Source organism: Notothenia coriiceps, unplaced genomic scaffold (genome assembly GCF_000735185.1).
Source record: "Notothenia coriiceps isolate Sejong01 unplaced genomic scaffold, NC01 NC01_scaffold00036363, whole genome shotgun sequence".
NCBI classification, from domain to species: Eukaryota; Metazoa; Chordata; class Actinopteri; order Perciformes; family Nototheniidae; genus Notothenia; species Notothenia coriiceps.
The window spans coordinates 66,977-85,035 of record NW_011369064.1 but is presented as its reverse complement, the minus strand read 5'-3'; the positions used below and the strand labels follow the sequence as shown (position 1 = coordinate 85,035).

The window sequence follows — 18,059 nt, the reverse complement described above, 5'->3', positions numbered from 1 at the left end:
TTCCCATTTGTTTAGGGGGAGGGTAGTTATCAAATTTTAAAATGATATTTTAATTTATGCTGTTAACATTGGGGGAATATGGCTTTAAAGGGGAAAAAACAGGCCTTCCATCAAGCTCCTTTCCAATTAGAGGATTTTCATTCTGTTTAGTGGGCAGGCTCATTTTTCTTTTAAACGGGAGCCTCGGGATTGTTAAATTAAGAGGGGATTGGAAGGGGGTCTTTCAGGTGTTTATACCCAGTAAGTATTGGCTTTTTTCTTATCAAACTTGAAATGTGGAGAAAATTGGTTTAACTTTAATTGGGATGAATTTATTTTGGCGAAAGAATTGGGCTAATAACCAAGTTGGGGAATTTACCCGATTAATATTGGGTTTATTATTGTAATATTTATTAAAGAAGGTTAACATATGACAAGGCCACATTTCATTTGTTGGGCCGGTTTTCATTAGTTATTACGTTTTGAATTTGGATGAAGAAAGGGGGGGCCATTATAAATGGTCCACGGGGCGCATTTACCCCCGGGGGGGGGCCGTGGGTTGGACAACCCTGTTTGTTAGTTTAAGTAAACAGTTAAAGAATTCCCCAAGAGTTTTGTGGTCCAAAATTACTGGGGCTTAAAAACATGGATTTAAAATTTCCCATGGGGTTCCAGTTTGGATGAGGGTTCTTAGGGGTATAAGGTGGTTTTCCAGAATTCAAAGGCCCCTGTCTTTTATTGGGGTTCGTACATGTAGAAGAACAAAAGCCCCAGGGCAAAATCTCCCTTTTTGGTATGTTTTTCCACCAATTAGAATTTAAGGTTTCACCCAAATCTAAAACCGGTGGTTTTATAAAGGAAATCTTAGACCTCCTCTGGGATAATCCAGCCGGATTTGGGAATGAGTCTAGGTCTAGTGGGTGGATTTTCAGGGACCCTTGGTCTAATGTGGGTTTACAATGAAAAGGGCACTGGGATCTCCTGTTGTAATTTTTCGGGGGGGCAAATTAGAAATAAAGGGTTCCACAATTTGGGGGAAAAACTGGTGGTTATTTAAGGAAATATCTTAGCCTCTTTCTGGGGATAATCCAGGTTTTCCCAGATTTTTTGGTTTTTGAGTCTTGGTATACTGGTTTTAGGAATTTCAGGAACCTGTTCTACTGGGTGGTCTACATGTGGAAAAAGCACTGAAATTCCCCCCTTTTTGGGATTTTCCACAAATTAGAATTAAAGGGTTTATCACAAAAAATCTCAAACTGTTGTTATCAAATTACATCTTTGACCTGGGATAAAAATCCCAGGTCCAAATAATCGGCTATGGCAAGCGATTTAAGGAGGTTCAAAAACGGAGGGTTCGGCTCAGAAGCTGGTAATAAAATGTCACTTACTTCCCCCTTAAACGGGCCGATCAGGATGCTCTGAATTCGGGGAAAGGCCAAACTTTCAACGTGTCAAGTCCATTTTTGAGATGATGTTAACTCATCAAATTGGGGGAAAATGTCTCCTCATGGGTTTCCTTTACCCTTTCCAGTGGGGTTGTTTAAATAATAATTTCCTAACAAGTATATTTTCTTTTCTTGGAATTAAAATCTTTTGATTGCTGCAAGGGGCATGCTTGCCGACATTTGGCTTTACAATCGTGTTTTCATCTGATCTAGGGTGCAAAGAAGGGCCGGAAAAACATCCACCCCGGCCTCTCAACTGGCTCAAAAGCTGAGGGCGGGATAACCCTTCAGTTTCCCTTTCCTCGTACGGGACAGCCTCGATTTCTGGATTGGGGCTTGAAGGACGGTGTGTTTGATTCAAAAAAACAATTATTAAAAAATTGGGCAACGGGAAAAAGGACCAATGGGGAAACCCCCACTTTGAAAAAAAACCACTGGCCACTGATTAGGGGGGGCACCGGACAAAAAACGGCCTGGAAAGCACCACACCGACAACTAACCAAAGAGTAAAAATATTATTTTATCAAAACAATGCAGTTGGGTAATTTACAGTTCATTGTAGGAGTAAGTTAAATTCAATATGTTATTTAAAATTTGCTTTTTACCGTGGGGGATATGGGGCTTTAAGGAAAAAAACCAGGGCCTTCCACCCAGGCCTTCTCAATAGGGTTTGCATGTTTAGTTAGCAGCTCCATTTCCCTCTTCAAAAAACCAGGAAAAGGGCCTTTTTCAGATTGGGGCTTAAAATAAGGAGGGGATATGAAGGGGTCTATTTTTCCAAGGGTTGTTTATTTACAAGGGGTAAGTTATTTGGGGGGTTTTTCATTATTCCCAAACTATGTAGGGAAAATTGTTTTAAAACTTTATTGGGGAACTGAATATTGAATTGGGCTTTATTAACCACCATTGGAATCTACCGAGTAATATATGGGTTTATAATTAATTATTTTACATTTAGGGAAGTAACAATATATGGGAAACAAGCACACAGGTTTTCATTTGTGCATTATTTTTTTCTTTTACTTTTTGGAATTTGATTTGAGGAAGGCCAATTATACAATGGCGCCAACGGGGGGGCTGGCAATTTTATTGGCCCCGGCCGTTTAGTTTTTTGGTGACCCAACCCCGTTGGTAGTAAGTAACAAGGGTAAAAGATCCAGGGAGTGTGGTCCAAATAACTGGCCCATAAAAAGGTTACTAAGTCCAAGGTAAAAATATAGCATTCTAATTTATTTAAGGTAACCCAAAAGTTTGGGAAAGGTTTTTACTCGTAGATGCCCAAACTGGGCCCATTTTCAGAGAAATATTTTATGGGTTGTTGTTTATTTAAGGGTGTGTTTTTCAAAAAGCAGGTAAAGGTGCAGGTAGGTAATGAACCTTTGGGGCTGCTGCAGGGGTAAGCTTGTGGAGTTTACTTCCAGTTGTTGGTGTGAGAAGTCTTCTTCTTTAAGTGGCTTTGATTTTATTCCATCGGCATCATCCATTTCTCAAAACAGGGGCTGGGGCTGAATCTTAATGGACAAAACATAAAATTAATTCATGGGAACCATTTTATAGGAAAATGTAAACCTTTATTGGTTCATAAAAACTTCCAAAATGGGGGAAAAGTTAAAACTGGGGCACCAGTGTTTTTACCTTTTTGGTTCCCCGCACCTTTACAAACTTGTCTCAGGGGGGTCATCTGAAACAAGGGTTTCACTTTTAAACCCAATAAAAAAGAAACCCATGGAGCTTAAAAAACACCATCCAAAAGGGAAGATGGTTTAAGGGATCTTTTGGGGACAGAAGCATTCCTTGGCAGGGGGCGTAACCCAGGTAATTTAACAACCTTAAAAAAAAAGGGGGTTTTTGTGACTGGGGGGCTAGGGGGCTTTTCCCCCTTGAGGGGAAACGGGCAGATCAGGTCCAGTTCGCCTCGTGTTAGTACTTTTTCCCAGGATGCTTTTGCACAGGTTTCACGGAGCCCAAAACAACCCCTTTTATGCGGATTTTTCAGGAAAAAGCCTTTCGGTCTGCTTGGGGACCAAGGGGATTTTTCAATGACCCTCCTTCTGACAGGCGGCCGTCGGCCGAGCCACGAAACACAGGGGTTCCTCGTTTGATGGTTACCTTTCAAATCTTCCTCTTGGATATGGTGTTGTCGCCGCGTTGGTGCCCAAAGTTTCTTCCATCAAAGATTTTGAGGGGGCCATCAAATCCATCCAATGGGGGGGGCCAAACCTGTTGCATAAATCCATTGGAAAAAGAAAGGAAATGGGTTTTTCGGTTTACCAATACGATTGGAAATTTCTGTATTGTGTGTGGGTGTCAATCTACGTGAGTGGGATGATGTGGCCCAACAAACCAATGTTCCCGTACACCTTTTGCTTCCCTGGCAAAACAACGGGCCCCAGAACCCCTGCCCCAGACCCCTTCCATCTTTGTGAACGCTTTCCCAGCCTCCTATCCCCCTCTCGGCTTCCTGGTGCAGGTGAAAACATATTACGGGGAAAATTATATAGAAAGGATGAATGTGATGTGGTGTGAAAAGCCATGGAACGTGTGGGCAAAAACCATTAAATAAAAAAAAGGTTTGATTATTTTCCTTTTTCCAACCTCACCCCCCTTAAAACAAGGGTGGGGATGTCAACAACCATGTTGGTTTCCTTTGGTCCATCGTGGGGGGGTGGGGGCGTGGGCCTGTACCCTATTCGATGGGGCTTTATGAAATATTTGAAATGGTAAAATTTCGGTTACGTAGTACTCTGTATGAGGATTACTAGTGGGCTTGCATCGAGCGTTGTTTTGGCTGCAGGTGGGTGGGGCATTTGACCCTCCCTGCTCGTCTTAAATTTAAGGATGTATTTCCCAGGTGGAGGAGGGCTGCCCTTTAGCCGTGCTCACTCTCCAGGGTATAAATTTCTCTCCCATCTGGGGAAGGCTCTGGCCCCGGGGGAAGCATCCATTCCTTGTGCTGTCTGTTAAAAGTTTGTCACGATTGGCTGGGGCCTCGGATGGTTCTTGGTATGGCCTTGGAGGGTGGTGTTACTCGTTATAAGGGGCTGTATGGTTATGGTCTTTCAAAGTGGGACCTAAGGGTGGATAAAAAAAAAAAGATGGGAAATTATAAATAGTAGTGGGCCTGGTGTATGGTGTGGTGTTGTGTCATGGTGATGGTTGGATGGAATTAAACCAAGGTCGTGTGTGCTATGATCATACATTGATGAATGTGATAGATGAATTCGATAAAAAAGAGTAAAGCTGTGTGGTTATAACCTGGGGATTATCCTTTTTTCAGGGTGGGTGGATGACGTAAGGGATAACATCAATAGTCCTATTGATCGGGTTTATTTACTTTTCAAGTTTGAGAAAACACCTGATCATAACCTTCTATATCTGAAGACACTTCTCCGCTTGTGCGCAAAAGGGAAAGCTGTAAGGTCTCGCACGATGCTTGGAGGTACGATGGGCTTCAAACCGGAACCGTACAATAGGCTGCTTATTCCACAGCTGGAAAACTGACCACATGAGGGCACACAGCCTGCTCCACTATAGGAAATGTAACCCATCCTTCGGTTTGATGACATTCACCACACTCACGCTGGCACACAGGACAACATTTCCGAAAGGCTCCCATGGATGGGCAGGGTTCCTTTCATACACTATGTAATGGTCTTGATGGTTATAGGGACAATGTGTTCTTTACCACTGTAAAAAAAAAGAAGAGATGTTATTCCCCATCACACAGCTTGGGCCCGTATAGAGCAAATGCACCTTACTTCCTCGTGTGTGTGGGTGGTGTGTGCGTGGTGTGTGTGTGTGTGTGTGTGTGTGTGTGTGTGTGTGTGGTTGTGTGTGTGTGTTGTGTGTATGGTGTGTGTGTGTGTGTGTGTTTGTGAGTGTGAGTGTGAGAGAGATAAGGTTGAAAAATGAGACACATCCTGTAGCAGAACTATACCACAGAAGAAGTTTCCAGGATCCAACCACATGTTTCTATATCCGATTGGCTGTGAGCAGTAACTGTTATATACGCCCCAACTGTGAAAGATGGAGTCACAAAACCTTATATTTTAAATAGTGTCAAAAGATGAAAGTTGATTTTAAAGATGTTGCATGATCAAAGTAAAGGCAGAGTTTGAAGATGGGTGTGGTGTGAGCAAAGGTGCCAGAAGTAGTGTGGGTGGTGTGGCCTAATATCAAGATTGCCTCTATTTTTCTTTACCTTATCTAAATGCTTTTGTTGTTTTCTGTGAAAGCAAACAAACACAAACGCCTCTCCTTCTTTTTACTGACGAAGTATACTGAGAGCGGCTGAGTATAGACGGATCTACGATGCTTCGTGTGTGTGTCTTTATCTAGTCTAAAAGTATTTAAATAAATGATACTTCATATTCATTAAGGTAATACATTTCCTTCTTCACTGGTTTGTGGTGTATTTAAAACTGCATGGCCCTTTCTCATTTCACTAATTTCCCCTCCTCGACTCCTCGGTCCTCCGGTAGTGACCCGGAAATGGATTTCAGCGCGTCATGTTGAAGGACATCTCATTTCTCTAAATGCACTTTAAGGACCGAGGATCGAGCATCGAGGAGGCTCTCTGGAGGAGCTATGATCGAGGATACACTGATGCGCCAGTCAGCGGATCCTCCGCGGATGTATTAACGGCAACAGAGATGTTTAAAAAAGTTGTGACGCACGGCCGGACTTATCTCAGCCAATGACAGCTCTGCATGCATCCCCTGGATATTATTTCATTAACTGCTTTCATTGCGACGCAATGTTTACAGTGAGAACAGCTGTGAGGTCTGTGCAGAAAGCAGAGCAGTGTGTATAATATCACTCAGTATAACAGGCCTACATGACTCTCTTTATTTGTATGCTGTAGTTTAGTAGATATCTCCAAAGAGTCGATATTTGTCTAAAACCATTTAGTGCTTCACATAATAAAATACAGAACGGCTGTATCCTGATCCCTTAGAGAAATGAGAAAGGGCACATGTCATCACACAACGAGGTTTTTATGTTAGTTTCTCTACCCTCTGCGACAGCATTGCCATGGACTACACGCAGAATTAACTGCTAGTGTAAAGCTGAATCATGCAGCAGTGCAGCCTGTGCATGCCACCAACACATTCCTACAAATACCTATGATCAATACCACAAACTATCTAAAGCTTTTAAAAGTACTAAACATTACATTCTTCAAATATGGCTGTAATTACTGAACAAAGAAAGACATTTTTTTTAGCGTTTGTCAAAGACATCGCTAAAGATAGAAATGAATTCACACACATGATATTTAAACTCACAATATGTCTGTTTTTTCTGTATCATTTGTGACAGACTCCGTTGGGTCATAGGTATCATCCAGCCCGTCTGAAGCCACCACGGAGAAGCTGCCATCCTCCTCTTCTTCTTCCTCTTCTTCTTCCTCAGGGTCCACACGACGTCTCTTTGATGGTTTCTCTGTAGGGGTGGATATAAAAGAGGGCGCTGCCTCGAGAACATTTGATGTCCATACATCAAAGTTGCTGGAATCTATAGTCTGGACAGCTGTAAGATAATTGCATTTTACAATTAATAAATAATAATAAAACAATCATTGTAATTGCAAGCACAACAACTCAAGGCAGCAACACCAAACTTAACAAAAACGTGCATATAAGACAGCTACTAACCAGTACTTCGATATGGATTACTAAAGGTACGCAAAGACAACTGTGTGCGAACTGTACGTTTGTGTAGAATGTCGGTCTGACAAGCAGCATCCCTCCTTCTAGGTAACTTTTGAAATTGGCTGACCTGTTACAAGGAAACAACAACATCATCTCAATTTTGTATTCATGATTAGTAACTGCAATGTGAAAATCACTTATATTCTGACGTCCCAAAATGTTTCACAAGATAGATGCAAAAACTGATATTTACCTGAAAATCTGTGTTGTTGGTTATTACATAGGAGAATTATAACGTTGTCACTGAATCATAACTATTGTATTGGATCGCCTGTACAGTGTTATGTCTGAGCAGAGGTGGAAGTACTCAAATGATCTACAACTTATTATCTATGTAAAGGTAGCAATACTACAACGTATCCGGCTAATTTAATCATATTCTCTCCAGTACAGAGTAGTGTTAGCTCTGAGTGTAAGGGATACTTGCTAATGTAAATAAACACCATGCTACTGCCAAAACAGGTGGCGCATTGTTTCTGATACAGCACATAACTTGTCTCTTCAGTGTTCACAACAAAATCAGTGCCATAATATATCAAAACTAAACTCAAAGTCCCTCCCATATAACATAATTATGTGTTAGCGATGCATGCTAACGTAAACAAAAGCCACACTGTGCCAAGTCATATCCAAATATGCATATATCCAGCGTTGATTCTGAAATAGAGTATCTCACGAACATCGTATCTTTCTCGCGTGCAACATCAACAGTATTATTACATCCAGTAACTTTACTGAAGCTGCCCTCCATGTATATTTTGAAGGCAACTTACATCTGCTGGCTCGGAAGCTTCTAACACATGCCAAACAACATTACGTTTCACAAAATCAACATGAACACAACGTTATACATATCCAGCACACTATTGTCTTAAAGTCCCATATTTTGGCCATCCTTCCTAACCCTAACACAACGCTAGCAACTTAGTTAACCCAGTTAGCACTGTGTCAATGGCTTAGCAGCCCGAAAAACGTTTAAACATTTAAACAGTCGTGGTAGATAGTTTGTTTCTTTTAAACATCACAAATACACAAATAACAATGCATACTTACAGGTTGTGTAACCAAACCACCCGCTGGTCCAGACAAAGTAGGAACAGCATCGCCCTTCAGTACTAGACGCATTGCATATCTGGCTTCAACCTGTGCAAGGTTTGTGAAGCTGTCGTCCGAGAAATGCCGGGCACACAGTACAGTATTTCGAACCGTTGAAGGAACATTGTTAAAAATAAATTTCAACCACTGACTTCTTCGTGGTTCTGCCTTCGGTAAGGCAAACAATCGACATTTCCCCTCACATTTCAGGACACAGCCTTTTCTAGTTGGCATGACTGGGGTTGCAGTTGAATGGTCCTATCTACTATTCCTTGATCTCTGTGTGAAACGTCACGGGGTTAAGGAACAGTGGATATGAGAATTGAAAAGGATTTAGGAAAAGAGACTGCAGTGCTTTGAGAATCCGACTGCACTTACACTATCGGACGCATTAATGATGCGCCAGCAGCGGACGTCATAAATGTGCGTCTGCTGTGGGGAAACTACAGTTTTTTATACCTCGGGATACATAATAAGAACTAGTTCAAATACCAATTTCTGATTGTTACGACTTACAATTGCATTTGAACTAGTAAAAATACCCATTTCTGATATCAAGAATTCATCCACAGTAAGTCAAAATGCCAATTGTTAATATCAGGAAACACAATTTGAACTAACTCAAAATCCTTTTTTGATATCAGGAATTCAATGGTTAGGTATAAATAAAAAAATAATTATAACAATTTTAACAGAAATAAACATTATTAATAAGAATTGAATTTTTGATATCAAGAATTTGCGTTCTTACTAGTAAGAATTTATTTTTTGATATCCTCCAGAAAGGAATAAAAGCTAAATCGGCTTGCCATTAAATCGGCTTGCCATATCTAAACGCATTGAAAATGTTGCACCGTGCTCTATGGTGTTGTTTTAGGCTTCTTGAGCGTGGACAACAGAGAAACATATATTCTTCATGACCAAGAAAGTTTGGAATTGAAATAAAAAAGTTAAGTGAAACTTATGTTTTTCACCCTCACCCTCACCCTCCGGTCCAAACATATTAATCCACATGAATCATCCTCCACTGATGGTATATGCAGGGCTTTGTCAGGATTTTTGCAGTCAACTACCACACAGCGTTTGGTGATAAAATAGAGTTTATCAGGACATGCTGGACAGTGTCCAGTATTCCACAGTGTACACATTTGGTGTAAAAAAACTGCTTGCCAGTCGATAATGACCCAGCTATACTCTTGGTCATTTGATGTCATCCTTTAGTTTAAACTCAGCCAGTGCCGCCTGATTTAATTGACGGTTGAATGTTGTATAATTGACCTCCTATGCTGTCTGCATCCCATTGTTGTTGCCACTGGAAATCAATTATTTCCTTCATGATGCTACAACATTCCAAAAAAACACATGGCATTGGCAACCCTGGCTCTCGCTTGATTATTTAAAGTGTATATTTTAGCAAACAGTGAAGCAAAAACGTGAACTGCTCAGTATTTAATCATTCATTCACAGTTGCAGTTCAACATGAATAGAAATAATACATTTTCTAAAATCTTCAAATAAAGACAAAAAATGCAGGGTCAGGGGAAATCACCATGTGTGCATTTTCTACTATCTACGGAACAAACACCCTCTGTAAAAAATGACAAATAAAAACAGTGATTTATATTGTGAGACATTATCTTTAGAGCCAGGTTGGAGAATTCTTTTTTTCCTTCAATGAGAAAACCATTTGGAAACAAGTCTGTATTTAAAGGAAATAAAGAAGAATGTCCACTGTTGGGTTTTTTCCTCGTAGAAAGCATTTTAAGAGGGGGTCGCGAATGGTTTGATGAGACCAAGATCCATAGCTTTGACCAGGCATGTGCGCGCCGCATCGATGGCCTGCTGCCTCTTGGGATTGTTCTCTGCCTTGCCAATCACTGACAAGATTTCCAGCAGCTCACACTCGATCAGCTTCTTGGCCAGCTCACTGTTGTCTGAGTCGAGCATGTTGTAGACAACAACAAGGGCACGATGCTGTACATTGGGGTTGGTGTGGATACACAACCTCTGCAGGATCTCAAGCCACTGCGTGGTCTGTCAGGAGAGAGCAATCAGTTACACTTTTAAATTATGCGAAATCTTTGTCAAAAATGTTGTTTATTTTTTATTCTTGCCAGTTTGGATATGATATATTTGGTTTAATTCTTAGCAATGGATTTATGTGTAAGATGGTGTGGTATGACTCAGCAAATGTTAATTTCCGTTGAGGGGATTTCCTCTGATTGAAACTTCAGAGACACCATCAGGGCGTATACAGTACTCTGCATTCTGAGAAGTTTTGTAACGTGTGAGAAATATCCCAGAGATTATGTCATCAGCTTTGTCTTAGCTTGGTTACGATGATGACACAACATGTGAAATTGAAGTTATACTTTTCTTTATCCTACAAGTTAAAGCACTACTGAATGCTATCATACATACCACAAGGGTTATTTTGTTGCAGGTCTTCTTCTGAGCAGCAGTGAGCATGGCAAGAGCTCCAGCTGCAGCGATCTGAAGATTCTCGTCATCCTCGCCACAAAGCAGTACCAGCAGTTTCAGTCTATCATTGCCATCGGACACAAAACGCTCTTGGACCTAAGAAACAAAAGTTTGACACCTGTTGGAAACTGGTTTCCTACGTTGATGCAGCTATTTTATAATAAAAGGTTTTTAGCTATTTTTTCCATCCTCACCTCTTTACATGAAATTAGGTTGCACATGCATTCAGTAGCAGCCTGTCTGATCTGGTCATGATCTTCAAACATGTAGTTTTCAATGTCACTGATAGCTTTCTCTTTTAAAATCTTCACTCTATAAAACAGATGAAGTCAAGGTTAAAGGTCAAAATAACACAAATTGTTCAAGCTGTAGGAAATGCACTTGTAGGAAATGAGCTAGTGACATCACAGTGAACATAATAACATGTTACCTTAGTTTTTCACTGAAACCAGCCAAGTTGGTGAGGCTTCTCAGAGCTTCATAGTTCTGCATCCCGTCTTTGTCTGTGTGAAGGAGGCCGACTAAAGGCCGCACCACCTCATACACCTGACAAACAAGAAAGTTGTAGGATTGATTTTTTTTAAAGTAATTTGTTGAACTACATTTAAAGGTCCCATGTCATGCTTTTCCGGTTATTACCCATCCCCTTGTGTGTTATGAAGGTTGTTATGCATGTAAACCGTCTGCAGAGTCAAAAACCCTCAAAGTACACACTAGGGAGTAAAACACAGAAAAGACCTCCCCAAAACGCCTCGTTGGAGATTTCTCATTTTCCAATGTTTTCTTCCTGGGTACTCTGACATGGGGATACCCAGAGGCCACACCCTCTGCCAGCCTTTCACGAAACAAAGCTTAACAAACCTTTCAGCGATTCATGCCGGATATGTACAGCGTAGGGCACTGAAGAACGATGCTGTTCCTACTTTGTTTGGACCAGCGGGAGATTCGGGTACACAACCTGTAAGTATTCATTGTTGTTTGTGTATTTATGATGTTTAAAACAAACAAGGTATCTACCATGACTGTTTAAATGCTAACGTTTTTCGGGCTACTACATTGGGATGTGGGAGAAAAGGCGGTTGAGCAGACCCATTCTCACAGCATTATAAACCTTTTTCTTACTCAATATCAAGCCACACTTATTGTTTTTACTTCGGCTGTGAGTGTTTGTGTGTGCTCGGGATGAGTTTCGCTTGTCCTCGCTGTATCGCCGACCAATCAGAGCACACTGGGCTCACAGGGAGGGGGAGGGGGGCAGGAGCTCCAACAAGCCGTTTAGGACAGAGAGTGAATATCAGTGAATACACATACTATACAGAGATGCTGTGAGAAACCAATGTGAGTTTGGAAAATTGCACAGTATAAATCTATTTTAGTAGACCTCAACAATGGAATTATGATCAGTATAAATGGCCATGACATGGGACCTGTAATACCAAATCATGCATAGTACATACTGAATGTTAGAACAAACAACTGTCATTAGTTATAATAAAATATACCACCGACAGCAAGGTTCAATATCCCAGTAATTGGAGAGACAAAGAATCATACAATGTCAACAGTGTAAGAAGGGTGAAGGAGAGACAAACTGTCATCTCAAATTGTTGTTCCCTTTCCTTCACTATTATATCAAGGGGGACAAACAAGTAAATGTTGTTCTTACCCTCTCACCAGGGAAAGCAATTTCTGGGTTGGAAATAGCTGCAATCCTGGCAATGGCGTGGCTGGCCTTTGTCTTCCCAGCCTCTGTCCCTTCCAGAGCAAGTGGTATCAAAGCCTAGGGATATAGTAATAGGTGAACAACAGTGGGATGTTTTGCAACAAGTGAGTTGATCAATTCTCAAAACATGCAAAAATAAATTATTTCATGGTGTCAATTGATAAACCTATGACTCACCTTTCCACCACCTTGGGCTACAATAGTACCACGATCTTTGGGATCATCTGTCAAAGCCAAGAAAACTCTAAGGACGAACAAATATATAGAGTTGGCTTAGTTATCATTTATTACAATATATCTATTTATGGAGGCATCAAGATGGATGTTAACAGTGCTTTCGCTTGCAAGCCAAAGATTCACGAGGGAAGTCTTAAAACAGGTTTAAATATTCTAATTCTGGAAATTGAAAAGAAAAGTGGTTTTAAAGGTCAAAGATGGGTTCGGGTAACTGTAAAACAGGGGGAAATAGGTTGTCTGGGGATGCAAAATGATTGAAAGAGTAGGATAAAAGGGTTAGAAAACTGTCAAAATAACTATCATTTCACGGGAAGACTAGGGGTAGTGGAATGTGAGAATTTGTTAAGGGGTCTTGCAAATATCTGGAACAAACTACCAGAAAACTGCAGGTCCGCTGCAACTCGTACTACTTTAAAATCTAGGCTGAAGACACACACACACACACACACACACACACACACACACACACACACACACACACACACACACACACACACACACACACACACACACACCTTGACAGCATCTCCTTGGTCTGGTCGGTCAGGATGGAGTTGTCTGCCTTTACCATGACAGCAAGAGCTGAAGTGATGCCAGCCTTCAGGAGCCTTTTCACTCTCTGATCAATAAAGTCCTTCTTGTCCTGGGAACAAAAAGTATGCAAAGTGTGTATATCTGTATTCATATGTGTTTCATAACCTGCTCTACACATGTCAAATGATATGTTCTGATCTTCTGTGTAAGACAATGGTTTAGTTGACTTTTCTCCCTCTTTTACCTTGGGGTGTTGCTCCGGCACATGTTGCTTTGAGAACTTTGCTAGTTGAACCAGCTCAGGTAGGATATCCTTCTTGTCATAGCAGTTGGTGCAGTTAACCAGGGTGCAAGCTACTGAATAGATGATTGTCTTGTCTGTAGACTAAAAACACAGTGAATGGAGAGAGGTTATTTATCTGTAATCTGATATACTGTATTTGTTTTTCTGTCTTTTTGTTTCAATTTGTTTACCTTTGACAGGTCAAACATGGCCTTCAGTGCAATCTCGTCCTCAACAAAGTCATCTTTCACGTCAGCATCATTGGTCAGATAAGCTAGACCCTCGATAGCCCACTTTCTTGTTTTGGTATCAATCTTGGGATTACAGAGCCACCTATAAAAGTAAAAAAAAAGACAATTTAGTTGGTTTATTTTGTGAGTATGTTAAGTGGATTGCAAGCTTGAATGACTTTCTGGTAGATACATATTGTAAGAATGTATAGCCATGAAAATGTGATCTTTAGGAATTTGGCATTTATTTGTAAAAGTCAAATATTAATTTCATCATCAACAGCCCAGTCACTTTAACAGTGTGTTTGAGTACTCACTTTCTGCATTGCTTGGCCAGTTTCTCTGTGGAGCCCTCAGCAAACTGCCTTAAACTGTAGTCATCTCCTCCAGCTGAACCCAGTTTACACAGACCCTGAGGGGACATGGACATGAGTATGCACCAAAACGCCAAACAGACAAAGTCTAATTAAAGTGTTTATGTTATCTATAGGACTTCTGTCCTTTAATCAATAGTTTAGAGTTACAACTTACAAAGCCTCACATCTCTTTTTCTTATTTAAATATAGAAGTATTAACTACTGTACCTTACACGTTTTTTGTATTTAGCTGTTGCTTTTATAAAAAGTACTTACAATAGGTGCAATCAACCAAGAAAATATTCATTCATAAAAATGTAACCCTGCAAGTACATGAGCCACATATTTGATAGATTTTTCAAAGATATTTAGGTAAACATTTGCGAGATCCAGTAACTACAGATATCCTCCATGTATCCTCAAACTATGGTCTTCCAGGCTCCATTTCCTGATGTTTCTGATGTTTCGCTTGTGTCCTGTACAGTTTTTCCCCTTGTGTTTGTGTTGTTGGGTTTTATTTGTTTATTGTTTGTGTCCGTGTGAAGGTTTAGTGTTCCCAGTTCTCTATTGGAAAAGTGATCTTAATCTCAATGAGACTAATGGAAATAAAGACTAAATAAATAAACTGTAGCTGCTCCCTGTGTTTCTTTCACGCTACTGTCTAGTATTGTTTATACTGTGATGTCTTGATGCTTGTGTTTTTGAAAAGAAGAAAGGAAAAATAAAGTGTTTTTCTCTATCCCAGGGCACACTCACCACCAGAGCACGGATTTTAATCTTCTCATTCTTGGTCTTCTTGTAGAGGTCCTTGAGAAGGGACACGCCGTTGGTGATGATGAAGGAAGCACGGCTCATCTTGGAGGCGGAGTGGATCAGCGCCTCCACAGCAACCATCTGGTCCACCTCACGTTCAGAGGCACACAGTGCCACCATCATCTCCATTATACCTTGTCGTCCAACAAGGGCGTTACCGACATCAAAGGGACCCTGAAGCAGGCCTGAGATGACGTTGATAGCATGGATTGTCCTGTCCATGTCGTTGGGATCAATTTTGGAACTGGGAAAAAGGAAGACAGACGCAGAGAAGTTGTGAGTTATGTTGGCTTGGTTTCCATTTACAAATGATTAGCTACAACACTGGTTACTCTCTATGCTATGGTCGTACTTGATATATTCATTGCAAATCTCCCTGAAGTTGTCTCTCTCAGGGTCACATGAGAGCTCGTCGTAGAGCCTGGTGAGCAGCACGCTGGCGATCAGCTGTGTGTTCTCCGTCATGGGCAGCTGGTCGGGCAGTTCAGAAACCTGACCACACACCTTGAGGATCTTCTTCAGACCTGGAGAACAACCCCATATATATATATGATATAGACATATGTTGAATACACTTTATCCAGGAGTCTGGGATGCAGCAAAAGATTTGAGCTCAAACTATGTAGTGACTGATGTAGCTGTGTGGCTCACCGTGATCAATAGTGAAGAGGGCCTTGGAGTTGTCTTTGGATTTCTTTACAGTGCGAGGTACATTCTTGCTCAGGAGATTCAGTGCCTGGTCTCTGCCATGGCCAGAAACCTTCTTACCACCAACCATCTCCACCAGAGCGAGGAGAATGGTTTTCAGGTCTTTGGACGCATCTGCAGATATAAAAGAAAGTCTCAGTCAGAATTGCTAAGAGAATACTAACAGCAGCAGCATAGACCCAGCCATTTTGTTTTTTTACATTCTACCATTGCTTTTTTAATCAAGCTTTGAGGATATCTTTATCATAAAATCTACTTTTTGTTATAGATAAGGATGATTTGATTCTGTCTCACCCAGAACCAAGGCCTCTTCTTTGCCATAATCCTTTTTATCTTCACCAGTGAGGGAGTCGTTGATGCACTGGAAGAGGTTGCAGGTTGCAAGCACAATCTCCTCATTGTCGACAGCCATAACGCTGCACATCTTATCGACCCCCACCATCTGAATTATGGCCATGGCCTGTATAGTGATAGCAGATACAATTATTCTTATTTCAAATGGCAAAAGATACAGTATTTTGAAGATGTACTTTTGAAGTTTGAAGACTACACTGTTGGCATAGTTCACTTTGAATATGCTTTTGTCTTGAATCATTTTTAGAGTAAGCTTACCCGAGCTTTGTGTCCTGTGCACATTCCTGACAAAGTACGAACAGCAGCCAGGACCATCTCTTGTTTGCCCGTCTCTATCATGGTGAGCAGCAGAGGCACTCCGTTATTCTGGAAGATTCTCTCTGCTCCGGCGTCCTCTCTTGACAGCACAATCAGATTGTTGGCAGCCTATACATAAACGAAGAAGTAGCAGAAGTGAAACCACAACTACAGTATGTGCATCTACATAAAAGTATTTTTTCACAGGGAGGATACCTACCTTTTCCCTTTTGTCCTTTTCCATTTCCTCATCAAGGAGAATATCAAACATGTTCTGCACTCTTGAATCTGTGGAGAATGTTGTCTTGAGCTGTGGAAAAATAAAAAAATTAAACGTTCAACCTTTTATAATGCTGACATGTCCAAATTAAAGATTCCCAAACTATCATAAAACATGTATTTCTAATGGCACAACCAAAGCTATATGCTGATTTTTTATAACCAAGCAATTATTGTTGAATACATGTAGCAGTGCTGAATTCATTTATGCATTAAGTATTGTGTGTTGCATTCTGCATTAACTTGATAATGCTGACCTTGGCCTGGATTTCTGCTCCCAGCCTTCGGAGAGTCTCCAGGAATGTCTGGTTCTTTGGTTCGATGGTGGCACATCTCTGCACATCTTTGAAAGCCATGTCAAGTTTTCCTAATTTCTCCAGAGCTTGGCAACGCCGGTACAAGGCTTTAATATCTCCTGCGTCCACATCAATGGCTGTATATGAAGAAGAAAGGATTAGATTGTGTCCTTTAGTTTAAGTACATGTTTATTGGTTTCGTTTTGCTGTTGTTTGGTTCGTGTATTACTCTACCTTTAGATGCATCGGACGCTGCGTTAGCATAGTTTTCCTTTTGGAAAAACAGAAACATCAAAATGGAAGTGTGAATTTCCCCAATAATTTTAAAAGAAATCTATTTGGTATGTGTTTATGCTGCTTGGCCAAGCTGCTTACCTTCTTTAGGTAGCATGCAGATCTGTTCCTGTAGATTACAGCAAGCACTTTTTTGTCCTTGCATCCCTTAATGGCTTTGGTGTAGCACTCAATGGCATTTTCGATTTCACCTGCCTGGAAGTGTTTGTTTCCCTCATCTTTGAACTGGATTGGGTCTCCCATCTGGTAAAATCAGGGGTTATCAACGGATCACATAACTTTGTAAATCAAACCTGACAGTCAATGCTTCAACACAACAATTTCAGATGAAACCACTCAATCACATGTACATGCGGTATTGTAACTATAGTAAGATTCATACCAAGAGAACACATTTGAATCATATAAACAATTGCCCAATTAAGGGTAGCTTACCTAATAATTATAAATAGGTATAATTGATGCAAACACTAACATTTCAAATAAGCACTTAATTCAACAAATAAGCAGTTTTATACATTTCAAAAAGTAAAGAGCATTAAAAAAAGGAACAAAACAGCCCCATATTTCACAATCAATCCCACAGATGACAATAGTCCGTCAGCATACTAATGTTATTGAAGCTGCTGTAGCATTAAAACAAATTTTGTTCTTACCATTGTTAGTAATGAATGTCCTGCTGACCTGGGTCTTTCGTAACAAATGGCCATGCACATGTTATCTCTAACTTTAAATGGCTTCCCCTCAAGCCTTATTTGGGCACAGTCTCGTACCCCAGTTGGAGCCTTCGAACATGCCACTTTCCCAATGGACAGACACTATCTACAATCATGTAGGCACAATCTTCCTGCCTACCTATACCAAAATCAAATAGATAATAAAAAACAAACAAGCTGTACAGTACCTTTAGGATTGTGTGCTGTGTCTCTTGTTCTGCTTAG

The 18,059-nt window shown here is 40.7% G+C and overlaps 2 protein-coding genes across 3 annotated transcripts in view; both read right to left on the bottom strand.

Annotated features, from left to right (window-relative positions):
- Positions 1 to 5,065: 5,065 nt before the first annotated feature.
- Positions 5,066 to 8,622, bottom strand: LOC104963567 (uncharacterized). Its single transcript, XM_010792173.1, has 4 exons — positions 8,192 to 8,622; positions 7,082 to 7,205; positions 6,713 to 6,956; positions 5,066 to 5,111 (listed from the first exon to the last, which is right to left on the bottom strand). Exons 1-4 carry the CDS (start codon positions 8,465 to 8,467, stop codon positions 5,066 to 5,068), a joined length of 690 nt encoding a protein of 229 aa, XP_010790475.1. The 5' UTR covers positions 8,468 to 8,622.
- Positions 8,623 to 9,669: 1,047 nt separating this feature from the next.
- The window catches only part of unc45b (unc-45 myosin chaperone B), an 8,701-nt gene continuing 311 nt past the window's right edge, over positions 9,670 to 18,059 (bottom strand). The window contains exons 1-20 of one of the 2 annotated variants that reach the window (XM_010792161.1): positions 18,023 to 18,053; positions 17,200 to 17,361; positions 17,059 to 17,095; positions 16,786 to 16,961; positions 16,470 to 16,559; positions 16,211 to 16,378; positions 15,893 to 16,058; positions 15,542 to 15,712; positions 15,243 to 15,414; positions 14,834 to 15,134; positions 14,039 to 14,133; positions 13,683 to 13,824; positions 13,453 to 13,593; positions 13,190 to 13,317; positions 12,615 to 12,681; positions 12,381 to 12,494; positions 11,145 to 11,260; positions 10,909 to 11,026; positions 10,655 to 10,810; positions 9,670 to 10,267 (exon numbers count right to left, since the gene is read on the bottom strand). In XM_010792161.1, the coding sequence (XP_010790463.1) occupies positions 9,995 to 10,267; positions 10,655 to 10,810; positions 10,909 to 11,026; positions 11,145 to 11,260; positions 12,381 to 12,494; positions 12,615 to 12,681; positions 13,190 to 13,317; positions 13,453 to 13,593; positions 13,683 to 13,824; positions 14,039 to 14,133; positions 14,834 to 15,134; positions 15,243 to 15,414; positions 15,542 to 15,712; positions 15,893 to 16,058; positions 16,211 to 16,378; positions 16,470 to 16,559; positions 16,786 to 16,961; positions 17,059 to 17,095; positions 17,200 to 17,361 (2,793 nt within the window). In that variant the 5' untranslated portion in view covers positions 18,023 to 18,053 and the 3' untranslated portion in view covers positions 9,670 to 9,994. Of the gene's footprint in view, positions 10,268 to 10,654; positions 10,811 to 10,908; positions 11,027 to 11,144; positions 11,261 to 12,380; positions 12,495 to 12,614; positions 12,682 to 13,189; positions 13,318 to 13,452; positions 13,594 to 13,682; positions 13,825 to 14,038; positions 14,134 to 14,833; positions 15,135 to 15,242; positions 15,415 to 15,541; positions 15,713 to 15,892; positions 16,059 to 16,210; positions 16,379 to 16,469; positions 16,560 to 16,785; positions 16,962 to 17,058; positions 17,096 to 17,199; positions 17,362 to 18,022; positions 18,054 to 18,059 lie in introns of those variants that run through there. The other variant, XM_010792160.1, reaches the window with a different exon arrangement.

What these genes read in the sequence shown, in the direction of transcription:
- LOC104963567 (XM_010792173.1), bottom strand. Translation starts at nt 8,467, where the DNA reads ATGCCAACTAGAAAAGGCTGTGTCCTGAAATGTGAGGGGAAATGTCGA. An exon ending in TAATCCATATCGAAGTACTG is followed by an intron (nt 6,957 to 7,081) that starts GTTAGTAGCTGT and finishes ATTATCTTACAG; the next exon opens with CTGTCCAGACTATAGATTCC. An exon ending in ACAGAAAAAACAGACATATT is followed by an intron (nt 5,112 to 6,712) that starts GTGAGTTTAAAT and finishes TTTTTTTTACAG; the next exon opens with TGGTAAAGAACACATTGTCC.